Source organism: Diadema antillarum, unplaced genomic scaffold (genome assembly GCF_040938485.1).
Source record: "Diadema antillarum isolate AM-2024a unplaced genomic scaffold, OU_Dant_1.0 scf00000018, whole genome shotgun sequence".
NCBI lineage: Eukaryota > Metazoa > Echinodermata > Echinoidea > Diadematoida > Diadematidae > Diadema > Diadema antillarum.
The window spans coordinates 447,695-460,895 of NW_027270907.1; the positions used below are offsets into that span (position 1 = coordinate 447,695).

The 13,201-nt window shown below is 39.5% G+C and overlaps 1 protein-coding gene across 1 annotated transcript in view; it reads left to right on the forward strand.

Moving 5' to 3' along the window:
* Positions 1-13,201, forward strand: part of LOC139728099 (F-box/WD repeat-containing protein 7-like) — a 40,094-nt gene extending 26,893 nt beyond the window's left edge. The window contains exons 6-12 of the mRNA XM_071639065.1: positions 1,611-1,745; positions 6,265-6,525; positions 7,771-7,884; positions 8,498-8,679; positions 11,189-11,414; positions 12,065-12,275; positions 12,933-13,201. Of these exons, the coding sequence (XP_071495166.1) occupies positions 1,611-1,745; positions 6,265-6,525; positions 7,771-7,884; positions 8,498-8,679; positions 11,189-11,414; positions 12,065-12,275; positions 12,933-13,201 (1,398 nt within the window). The remainder of the gene's footprint in view (positions 1-1,610; positions 1,746-6,264; positions 6,526-7,770; positions 7,885-8,497; positions 8,680-11,188; positions 11,415-12,064; positions 12,276-12,932) is intronic.

A 13,201-nucleotide genomic window follows, 5' to 3' on the forward strand; every position in this document is an offset into this window, starting at 1 on the left:
TAAATATATTTTCTGTCATTTTTACTATCACTGTGACATTTCTGCCTCCAGTTTTGTTTAAAGGTACTGTTTACCATTGGGAGCAGTGATTTTAAAAATGTTCGAGTTATCACATTTGATGCATATGTGTAGGTCACTTGTATCACAAAACATCATACCGTAAAGAAATTTTGCAATAAAGCCTAAAATATGGAGATATCACTATTTTTACCACTAAACCATAACTGTAGACGGTTTAGTTTAGAAACTATTTTATAACTATTGTCCCCATTTTGTATATTTGACAATATTTAACATTGATTATATTGATCAGCTTTTTCACACTCGTTTCTATCCCTAACTCACATTTTAGAACTATTTTGAAGCACTAAGGCTGGGTTTTTGTTTCATCTGCAAACGGTAAATGATAAGAGTTTGCTTTGTTGAGTCCTCATTTCATTCCATCCCCATCTTCTCTTTGGCTCTTTTAAAAGGAAACAAGAATTTTAAGCCTACAGCACGTATCCGTTATCTTGTATACGTGTGTGTTTCTCCCAGAGCCTAGCTGCAGCTTTTACGTTCCCCAGCCAAGTGCACTTTGAAATAGGGCATCTAGGCTGTAAGGTCACGAGGTCATCAACTTCTGGCTAGACTTTTGGCTATTGCACTCCTGTTGAATTGGCTCTTTTCCCAAAATAAATACCTGGCTTATTCTCACTTGGGTGTTGGCCAGGGACGACCCGCTTTCTTAAATGCTTTAAGAGGTTACTTACAAGTCACAAGCTTTGGAGGAGTTTGTGAGATATATGGATTTGTGACTACTGCTTGATGAGTTCCCACCTTTTTGTCCTGGGAATGAATATAGCTTTCAGTTGTTTTTTGTTTGTTTATTTGTTTATTTGTTGCTGCTGTTGTTTTTGTTTCTGTTTTTTGCTGTAGTGAAAATCAATACTAAGTCATGTGTAGGAAACTGAATTTGCACAGAACTGTGTGATACTCTGAGTATTTTTTTTTTTTTTTTTTTGCTTTACATGTTATAATCCAGCATTTCAAATAATGATTTCAACTTTATGCCCTTCCCCTCGAAGAACAACAACCAAACATATCTTAAACCTGAACAAACTACCTGTAGTATTTTTTTTTTTTTTTAGAAATTCTGTGAGACAGTGGACTTTACTCTTTTGTTCAATGTTTGAAATAAAATGAAATGAATGGAACAGCATTTATGTCATTTCTTGTGTTTGAAGAGTTTGCTGAGCTCATCATGAGAATTCTATACGTGAGCGGGGCTGAAAAATATAAATTAGTGTGTACATTTGTTTCTTATTGATCTGTCCGGTTGCAGTACACTGGCGTGCTCAAGTATTGAATGTTATCGCCAATCCATTCTTTACTGTATAAGTATGTATGTGCAAGGATGTGGTATCGATGCATTTCTTGGAATGCCACATCTCAATTTAAAAGTGAGAAGACAAGCAAAAAAGACAAAATGAAATCCCATCCAGAATTGCACTTGCTGTTTAGAGTGGTCTTGTTGGCATTTCCCTTGTCTGCCGCTTTTTCAGATTAATTTCGTATTAATTTAATTTCAAACGAGACTTGATACTTGATACGGCATTGCTCTCTCGCAGAACTGGAATGGGTCTGAGAAAAGGCAAGCACTCGATGCATTAATAGAGCGATGTGAGCCCTCTGAAGTCAGGCACATCATGTCCATCATTGAACCTCAGTTTCAGAGGGATTTCATCTCATTGCTTCCACGTGAGGTAAGTTTGTCGAAAGTTGCTCGATTTTAAAAGTTATGGAAAATTAGCGTAACGAAATGCGTTGCAAAGATATATACAATTTCATTGTTGTTGACTTGCATTTGTTCATTATGAGTCAATAAAAATTCATTCTGTGATTACAAAATCTTATCTCATTATTATACAATGTACTGTATGTCAATCAAGTCATATCAAGTCCCAGAAGAAAAAACAAATGAAAGAAAATAATTCATTGCCCTTTCCAAAGTACAGTCGCTGCTTTTTAGTCAGGACTCTCATACATAGGAGGGCTGCATGATTGGGAGAATACCATAGCAACATGTGTAAGGCATGCCATTTTTACTGAGCAGGCAGTATGCATGCAGATACAAATACAATCTGATTTTGTTGGCATTATTCAGATGGGTGCAAATTATGGTGTGATGCATGAAGACCCATGTATTGAACTTTGTGTTGAGAGCACATACTGTAACTTAAATTCTGACCTCCCGTAATCAGAAACATTCACTTAATTGGGATGAAGGTCTTACTCCCACGTCATTCTGAATAAGCGGTGGTGATTGTATGTTATAACTACTGCTTTTTTTGGATTATGTAGAAATGTGTTATTCGTTAATCATCCGATCTTGTGAAACATTTCGGTACAGGAATTGACTCTTTCCCCCCACATGTCAATCAAATCATACAGAGAGAAAATAGAACTACATTGTAGCTTAGGTTTAAAATAAATCTAGAGGCAACTTCATGTTTTTGCTATGACTTGTTGTTATGATGCTTGCAGAATATTGCACGTGATCATTCCCTTTAAGCATGCAATGAAGGCACTCTGAAAAAGCCTGCATGTAATGTACAGTAGATGTCAGTAGTGGTGATAATTTATAGGTATTTTAGATTGCTGTCAAATGAACTGCTATGATTCTGCTTTGTAATGAAAGATGAGCTCGCTGAAAGCGAAAACAGAAACACAGTCACATCAATATCTGAAGTATTTGTATCATATGCACAGTTAATACAGGATTTGAAGTGTGCATGCAGCCGCTGCCTACAACTTTAGATTAAACAGATGTTGAATTGTATTTGCTCCTGTGATACCCATTGAAATGTCAGTTCTTTACCTGGCTTGGCTATTTAATACAATTGGAGAGCTTTTCATTTCAATAGTGTTGCTTGAGTTTGAATGTGCCCAATACAAATGTACATGTACGTGATACTCCTCTTTCGCGACTCATTCTGGCACGTATCACTGACCACGGATCGGAGAAGCAGGGAAAAAAAAAACTTGAAAGGGGAAAAGGAGATGTTTGCATGCTAAACTCCTTGTTGTGGCAGTTAAATCTGGGGATAAACTTGCCTTTCAAGGCCTACTGAAAATGTGTCAGAAGCTGTGATTCTTGGCCATCTTCCAGAATGCTGACCCAAGAGACTGAAATGAAAAACCTTCGCTTGCCAACATCTCTATTCACTACTGTCAGAGCTGTTTAAGTACGGCAGTCTCTTCAATTTCAAAATGTGATGCCTACGGTGGGTGTAGATTATAGAGCACTTTGTAACTGTACATTACGTGGGTTGCATTTTGGTCTGTAAACTAGCGGTCCTTTCCAATTTGTCTGAAATGGAAACACAATAAAAGCTGTTTATTTCACTGCTGATAACAGATGTCACTTCGTAATAGCCCATGTAGATGGAAACAGCTGAATGGCCATTGTTTTGTCTCGTTAGATTACTGACACGCAGATGCAGGTATTTCATGAATTGAGCTCATTGAAATCTACACTGACGCCTGGCGTGTAATCGTCATGCTGATAGCGTGGGATGTTCACCATACAATGCACACGACATAGATCACATTTAAAAGGGATTTGATTTGGCAACCTTGATCAACACTGTAAGCAAAGGTCATTCTGCTTGAATACATTTGTCACTTTTACCGAAGATCAGAGGTGATTAAAATCGGTGTGCTGTAGAACAAATACGTAATCATAGATTTCATGTTGTTGTTATTGTTAAGCTTGAGGTGTTTTTTTTTTTTTTTTGGGGGGGGGGAGGGGTGGAGCGGGGAGAAGGAGGGATTCCAGCGAATAGCAGCTTAGTATTAGGTGTGCGCTGCATCAATTCATTTGATTAGAATTGAATTGCCTTTTCCGCTGAATAGGTCAAGCAGAATGCACACCACCTAATCTTGCACTGTTTGCTATTCATGATTGTTAATTCATAACAAGGCTATCAGTGTACAGTTGTAACTGTAATGTACAACATATAGGGGCTGGAACTCTCTCTGCTAAGCATTCACTATTGTCAGCAATATTTGGAATACAAGAAACATTTACAATGCAGATTTATTAATTTTTCTTTCAATTTCCATCTAGAAATATGCTTGAAGGGAACCATACATTTTGTTTTATCATGTCCATGAGATTTGTGTAAGGTTTTGTGTAACAGCTACCAGATTTGTGTAAGGTTTGTGTAACAGCTAAAATCAAGAAACCTGGAGTCCCCTAGATGCGTTCTCTTGTATGCACACTCTTTCATGGTGGAACAGAAAGAAGTTGTCATTAATAGAGGCACAGTTGAACACTAGTTCCAGTTTGAACAATCTGAGCTACTGTACATGATCCTACACACTACCAGTGTGTCTTATCACTTGTTAAAATGAATAAAAACATTTGCAGTTGAAAATGAATGCTTAATACATGATCAAGTGGAAATCTGTGAGTGATTTCTAAAATCTTCTATTTTCAGTTTTCCCAAGGGTAGCGTTACAGGAAACCATTAAAAAAAGGGGGGAAAAAGTGGTTTCTTAGCATGGCGATTTGGTCATCTAGGTGTAATTGATGTCTTAATAGTGACAACATAACTTGGAAATGTATGTACTGTAGGCTTGAGTGTTATTTTTAAAAATCTATTTGAACATCATTTAAATAAATTACTTTGGAATTTTTTACAATATACAGTATGTATGAAGACACCACAGTGTTACATATCAGTTCATTTTCATTCAGAGAAGATACTGTACATTTGATATCCTTAGAAATCAAATGTACATGTTACATGTGATAGTACATGTAGGTGTCAAAAGTCAAATCACAATGTAATGAAAGAAGAGGCTTTTACCTCTACCTCTCTCTCTCTCTCTCTCTCTCTCTCTGTACGCCTTGAAAGGTGATAAGATCATACACCTTTGAAATGGACCCATCCATTTCACCTTTGTTTTTGTTTTTGTTTTGTCTCCTAAGTCCTCAACAGGTTCACTTCGTAATAATGCTACCATTACCAACCAGCAAGACATGATACAAGTACATGTACATGTACAAAGGTGTAGGCCGTTCTACAATGTACAATGTCTTGTACTATGAAGTTGCAATAATGTAGGTTGTGGCTGCAAACATAGTTGAATGACCGACACATTGGTGAGGTCATGCATGTTCTGTATTCTTAGGGATCACAGGGAAGTCATGCATGTTTGCTTACTTGAGGATCAGAAGAAAGAAACGATTGTGTAGCTGAGCTTTGAGGAAGATCATTCATACTTGTAGTTTATTCAACCTTTCACAAAAGAGAAATATTTATCTTCTGTTATTGTTTGCAGTGCCCCTATTTGCTATCAAAGTTAGCTAGTACAAAGTACACAGATATTCTATGGTAGGAGTAAGGCTGAAATGTTTATTAGCATAGCTCGCAGACATTTGTCATCTCTTCTCAACAAATAAAACAATAAAACCACACGTTTCCTCAAGTGTTTTTGTCATAATGTTTGACAGAACCTTATGTTTCTGATCAAATGTGTCAGCTATGGAGAAAACATTGATACTGCTGACAGTGGACCTCTTTAGCTCTAAGGTCAACTCAGTGAATGTTCAGCTATCTATCAATCAATGACAGGAAACTACTGTGTACTTGCCCCCAGCTGACTGTCCATAGAGTGTAAATTCTCTACAATAGGTAAAATAGAGTACCAAAGCGATGATGTCAGTCTTCTGTTTGGACCTGTTCGGTTTGGGTGCTGTTTTTCTTTATGTTATTGTCTATTTCAGCTGTAACTTGGGGGGGGGGGGGGGGAGGGGGTCTTTAGTATGCCTACTATTATAGCAGTATGTGTAGTTGATATACACTTATATGCACAGACATAGCAATGCACTTGACTCATTGCATTTTACCCTTAACCTTGAATCTTCTTTTCTGATCTTTTGGAAGCCCTTCAGTTATGGCTGATATAAGTTACAGTGTTTCAAAATCGAATATGTCTATAGCTTGGATTTGTACTGGTTGAAAGCATGGTATACATGTAGCAGCAATGGTGTTCACTGATAGTCGGGCCAGGGTGAGATTGTTTAGAACCAGTTTCCATGATGATAAACAGCTGTGATATAACACTTGGGTACTCTGTGCAGTTATGACACATTGGAGATTGCATTCGATATGCCTGTATCTGTACCTATACCTGGTATATTTTTGAGGGTTGCTATTCGCCATTCGAGACAGGATTATTTCATGCCGTGTGCTACTCTTTTTTGGTCTCCAGTTGGCGCTCTACGTCCTGTCTTTCCTGGAGCCACGAGATCTGCTCAGGGCTGCCCAAACCTGCCACTACTGGCGCATTCTCTGTGAGGACAACCTCCTCTGGAAGGACAAGTGTCGGGAGGCGGGCATCGAGGAACTCAACGGCAAGCAGACGAAACGCCGCTCCAACTCCGGCGTGCCCCGGAGCCCCTGGAAGAGCATGTACCTCAGGCAGCGCCAAATCCAGTACAACTGGAGGTTTGGCGACATCAAGCCGTGGAAGGTGAGTTGATTGCATTCTCAAAGAAGTTCCATGAGCCAAAAATACTGTCAGATCGGCATACAATCGGCAACAACTCCTTGCTTAGCATTTGTCTGCATAGTTATAAAACCAAGTAAAAGAGATTAAAGGGATTATTAGGCTGGTGTAATTGACAGTGAAATCAGATTAGAATCAAGCCATGAAACTCAAGGACAAATTTCAGGAAGAACACAGAATGGTACGTACATGGGCTATGAAGAAGGAAGTAAATATGTACCAAGTATCATTGATTGGTGTTGATTTTGTAGGTGTGAAATGAAGTATCAGTGTTCATGATTATGGACAATGCATTTTTCAAGGGGAAGGTGATTATAGTGATTACTTATCAGTAAATGTGTCAGTGTATTTATATCTTAATTGCACACACTTCCCTATTAGGTATGCACTTGAGAGGACATCAGAGTAATCGATCTAAAGTTATTCACATGTTTGCATGTTTGCATGTATCTTGGTATTAAAAGAAAAAGAGTAACAGTGCTACATCTAAAGCTTTATGTGTGTCATACATACTGTAGCGTATTGTATTGTATCCTGGTGGGTTGAATGCATGTGCTATTGACAGTACACAACAACAACAACAGAGCATTCGTTAGTACTGCTAGGGAACAGAAAGGTTAATTGTACACTTGGGAATGGCGAGCTCACCCTAATTAGATTATGCACTCAAAAGGAGGAAATGATGTAGATGAGGTGAGAACGACAAATACTTTGGCCCACTCAGGGTACACACAATATTATTGGGACCAGGGTTGATCACATCCATGGGGGGGAGTACCTGCACAGATATTGGTATGTGGGACCAAGTGATTACGTGCACTGGACAACAATGATTTGAAGCAAATGCCAAAGTATTAATGGTAATATAGTTGTGTTTGGTGTTTTTGTGTGTGTGTGTGTGTGTGTGTGTGTGATTGTAACCCTGGTAGGCTTCCATGCAGTTTTTTGTTCTCTTCATACAGTATATCTTGAACTTGAAGCATCAAATACACAGCAACAATTTTCCCCCTTATCTATGGCCTGTCTAATGATAGTCTGTTGTATCTTTCTATGATCATCATGCATATGATATGTATAGTCATCGGCTGTCTTCATGATCTTTGATCTACCTGTTGAATGTGCATATATATCTGATCCATACATGTACTGTATTTATGACAAGAGGATGAAGATGTGCATGTGTTCAATACATTCTCATTGGCTGTGCAGGTTCTAAAGGGACACGATGACCACGTGATCACCTGTCTTCAGTTCAACGGTCAGAGGATAGTCAGCGGGTCAGACGACAACACCTTGAAGGTGTGGTCAGCGCTGACCGGCAAGGTGAGTCAGCTCATTGTGAACGTCCTGACAATTGTCCACTGACATGTTGTGATTCTGTGTTGATGGGTTATGAGAGCGATGGAATAGTGCTGTGAAAGGCAATTAGGTTTCAGGTGTCATAAGTTTTCCTTTCATAATAATTAGGACATTTAAAGGGTGTCAATGCATGAAATTGCCATGATGAATGTACCTACTGTGTGTGTTGTCTCTATTTAGGTTTACTGAGCAGTGCTGATCTGGCAAAAGACATTTTTGTTTGGAGGCACATTTTTTGTGTCTTCGTGTGTTTTGTCACATGTGGCATGGTGTTATCACCAGTAGCAGATTAGATTTTCAAATGCAATATAACTTGCATTTTCATGTGCCTACTTGATATCTACAAGTAATAGTTTTTTTTACTGATTGAGACTAATTAGCTTTGTTGTGTGAAATTCAGATTAGTTCTTGCAAAAGGTTACACCGTAGCTTGGCCCTGTGCCAGATCATGCATCAAGGTAAAAGCACCTAATTACTTCTGCACTTTGTACACATGTCCTCTGTGTTAATTACAGCCATGTTTATATGCATGCTTGATTTGACTGTTGGTTTCCTGTTGCATGTTTTACCTACGCAGTGCCAAAGAACATTGGTTGGCCACACGGGGGGTGTCTGGTCGTCGCAGATGAACAACAACATTGTCATCAGTGGGTCGACGGACAGAACACTGAAGGTGTGGAATGCTGACACTGGTCACTGTATACATACTCTCTATGGCCATACCTCAACGGTCAGGTGTATGCATCTCCATGGCAACAAGTATGTAGACATTTGTTTTTCTAACCTTTGAACATTGTGAGTTCGTAAGTCCTCTTCTTTATTCCACTCTTTTAACCCTATCTCTGTCACGGGCCGATTAAATCGGCCCAAAAACTGCAATAGAAATGCTTCGGCCGATATTATCGGCCCTATTTTGATTGACAGATTACTTCAAAGGCTATGACACTACCACTCTATAAACTCATTTGTGATTGGCTGACAGTGTAAGGAAACGACTTCCAGCGTGAAAAAAGCTTCTCCACCTTTAACCAATCAGGAAAGCTTTCTCAAAGTCCAAGAAATTGTGGTGGCCCCGCCCATGTTCATTTGCATTCAGACTGCAATGTATTGTGTACAGTTTTGCCATGTGTGGAGAACTTACACGAATCTGTATATGTGGGACTGTAATAGAGATCGCCGCGAGCGATGAAAAGATCGTACACGTGGGTCAATTTTCATCTATTTTATCTAAGTCAAAATAGTAAAACATGAAGTGAAAACATTCAGATTAGGGATTTCAACATCTCTGAATTCTGTGAAGGTGTATAGTTTCAGTAATATCGGCCTCATAAATGATCTGAAGAATAGATGAACACTGCTCATTCGGTGCAGCAGTTACAGCAGTGCAATGGGTCTCTAGTTAGCCGGGGCCAGCGGGGCAGGTGGAAGGAGCAATAGGGTTACAGTAGCTTCCTGCTGGCGGCTTGAAGCTGTACAGTCTTGATGTTGGGGTATGTTTGACTGTTTATTATTATTACATGATGAAACCGTCACTATGCGAAACTTCAGATCAATGCAGGTTTATCATAAAGAAAATGACTGCTGTGATAGTTAATTCTGTTTCAATAAGGAAAGTGCAGAAAGTCGTAGACTAGCATATGATGATCAACTGGAATGCATGGACAATCCAACGTCGATATTTTCAATAACATTTTTTATCCTTAGATTATCTTATGATTATGGCATTATCATAGGACAAGATTAATATAAATTTGAAAGAAAAAAGCACAATTCAATTTATATTTTCAGCTTGACAGGATACAAACATGCTTTGTCTACTTTCAGGCCAACGTCACTCAAAAAATCAGAAATTACAAAAATGTGTGAAATCTAGGTTGTAATTGCCACAGACTTTTGTTCATAAAATGAAAAGTACTGATGCTATTGATGAAAAAATCATACCATCTGAAAGCTGAATAAATTCTCTACAACATCTATGAGACCTTTTTGTGATGCAAGCTTATGTTGTGTGGAAAAATGAGGTGGTAACATGTAGAAATATGTCTGCATTGATAATTATGTGACATAAGAGGGCGTCCTACTTAAAATTGAAGTGCGCCCTCACTCAGATTATTACGGAAAATTAAAGTTTAGACCATAAGCTTTCAAATGATGTATAACATGACACATTAATGTCAATAATAATAATCAGAAATGGCCATCAACAATCTTGTGTCTGTGCACTGCAAAATGTCTGAGCAGTCTGGCTACGGCGTATGTGACAGATATAGGGTTAAAAAAAAGAAGATTTTTGCCACCAAAACTTGTTGGACACATCCATAACAGTGCAAAGGCTGAAGTTTTTATAATGAAGTTGATAGTACATGTATATTCCTCTTGTATTACATTTTGTAAAGGTGTACAAGCAATTCACAGCATTCATGCTACGTTTAACTTATTGTCCAAAGTATTTAGCCATATATTGTACCTGTGAATGATAGGTTTTCATAAAAATATACCTGAAACATAATAAAGACTGACATTGTGCATATGGCCTTCTTCTGGCAATGTAACAGGGAGTATAACACAGAGTCCAGTATGGGTGCTTTGTGGAGAAAAACAATTTTGAGTCCCCTCGCGTGATGGTACCGACAGTGCTGATAAAATCCCCACAGTCACGACAGGGAAATTCCAACTACAACAAGTTTCCTGTGATGTCATTCTGTAGTGGCTGCAACCACAGAGTGGCAAGATTGTTTGGCAGCTATGACTCTGTATCTGTTGTTTGTATATGTTTTTGTTGTTTTTTGCCAGCCATTTTTAGTTGTTTCTGTGAGACCAAACCAAAACAAACTTGTTTAAAAAATTCTGGGAATATGTGGACTTTATGCTTTTTAATAAATTGCTTGCTACATCACCATGCAAAGAATGGCACATGACTGAGGAGATGTGAGAGTTGTAATTTCACAAACGGGCACATGATCCAGAAGTGGCGATAGTGACAGTTTGTATTTGTGCTAAGAGGAATGTTTGCAAAATTTTTGTCAGTTAGTTAAAATTTTGAATATCGAGTGAAAGATACATGTAAACACTTTGATGTGACTTGATGCACCATATAAGAAATCAAGGGCATTCTCCTTTTCAGTCAGAGCACTATGTGATGATATAGCATGTTGATTGGAAACTTGCTTTGGCACTGATAAATTATCAAGCCATATGTGTATGTATAATCACGGTGTAGGTACAATGAAGATATATATATTCACCTTTACTATTTTGTATTCTGCAGGGTTGTTAGTGGGTCAAGAGATGCCACGTTACGGGTCTGGGACATTGAAACAGGTCAATGTCTCCACGTGCTCATGGGTCATGTGGCGGCGGTCAGGTGCGTCCAGTACGACGGCCGAAGGGTGGTCAGCGGAGCCTATGACTACACGGTGAAGGTCTGGAACCCAGAGACTGAGGAGTGCTTGCACACGCTACAAGGTCACACCAATCGGGTCTACTCATTACAGGTCAGTGAGAGAGGATGGAAGAATAGGAGAATATAGGATGGACAGATAAGAGGATGGAAGGAAATGAGGATGAAATGATAGGTGGATGGATGGATAGATAGGAGGATGGCAGGATAGGAAGGATAGGAAGCTGGAAGGATGGGGTGGAAAGATAGATTGATAGAAGGACAGGATGGACAGATAGGTGTATGGAAGGACAGGAGGATAGATGATAAGAGGGTGGAAGGATAGGAGAATAGGATGATGGAATAGGAGGAGGATAGAAAGATAGGAGGATGGAAGGATGGGAGGATTGAAGGATAGGAAGATGAAAGGATAGGAAAATAGGATGATGGAATGGTAGGAGGATGGAAGGATGGGAGGATAGAAGGATAGGATGATGGAAGGTAAGATGGAAGGATGGGAGATGGAAGGATAGGAGCATGGAAGAGTAGGAAGATGTAAGGATAGGAGAATGGAAAGATAAGAGGATGGAAGGATGGGAGGACAGAATAATAGGAACAGTGAACCCATGATGATCTGGGAGTGACTTTGTGCACGTTTCTACAGAATGCTAGAAATGAGGTAATTGATGTCATGTTTTGCCGCACCAGCATGTCAAAAATTTTTGCCAATCCATGTCCGCTGGTGTTTCTGTGTATACCACACAGTTTGACGGGGTCCACATAGTGAGTGGTTCGTTGGACACGTCCATCAGGGTGTGGGATGCGGAGACGGGTGAATGCAAGCACACGCTGACTGGTCACCAGTCCCTCACCAGCGGGATGGAACTGAAGGACAACATCCTGGTATCAGGGAATGCCGACTCCACCGTCAAGATCTGGGACATCACGTCGGGCCAGTGCTTGCAGACTCTACAAGGTATGAAGTCCCACCTGATTTTGCATTCTTGATAAAGAATGAAAAACAAGAAATGATCAGATCAAACTTTTGTAGTCATCTGTGATGTAGGAACTGGATAAAAAAATATAAGCTTAGTGTACACAGATGACAAACTAATATTTGCCTCTGTGTTGGTGCAAAGCATATTGACCATGCCTGAAATGGGTATCAAAGATAGCACTTTGTGCTGCTGTATGAAACAGTTGATGGACATTACTTGTCTGTGAAGTGTGATTGAAGCCGCAGTATGTGCTTATAAACTGCTCAAAAGAAGTTAAGGACTACTTTTTTTTTTTGGTATCACTTCATGTGGTCAGCTGTTACTCCATGAAGTGCAATAATGACAGAGACATTATACACCAACTGAAACCAACTAGATGTGACATTGATTACGGTGTGTTTGAAGTCATTCAGGAAAGTTGTAATGGGGTATTTCCAGAAGTAAAATACCGGTACCTGATATAAAAAAAAAAGTTATACACAAAAGAAAAAGTGGATCTGAACTTTTTTTTTTGAGTAGTTTAGTTGAGAGATGAATATAATACATAAGATATGGATGATGCGATCTGTGAAAAACAAGGTTAGAAGTGTCCAAATTTCACTGAAGATATCACTGTACAAATTGTCTGATGGCAGGTGCCAACAAGCATCAGAGTGCTGTGACCTGCCTCCAGTTCAACCGCAAGTTTGTCATCACCTGCTCGGACGACGGCACCGTCAAGCTCTGGGACCTGAACACCGGCGAGTTCATCCGCAACCTGGTGCAGCTGGACAGCGGGGGCAGCGGAGGCGTCGTGTGGAGGGTGTGCGCCAACCAGACCAAGCTGGTGTGCGCAGTGGGCAGCCGCAACGGCACGGAGGAAACGAAACTCTTGGTGCTGGACTTTGAGCCCGACAAGCTATGA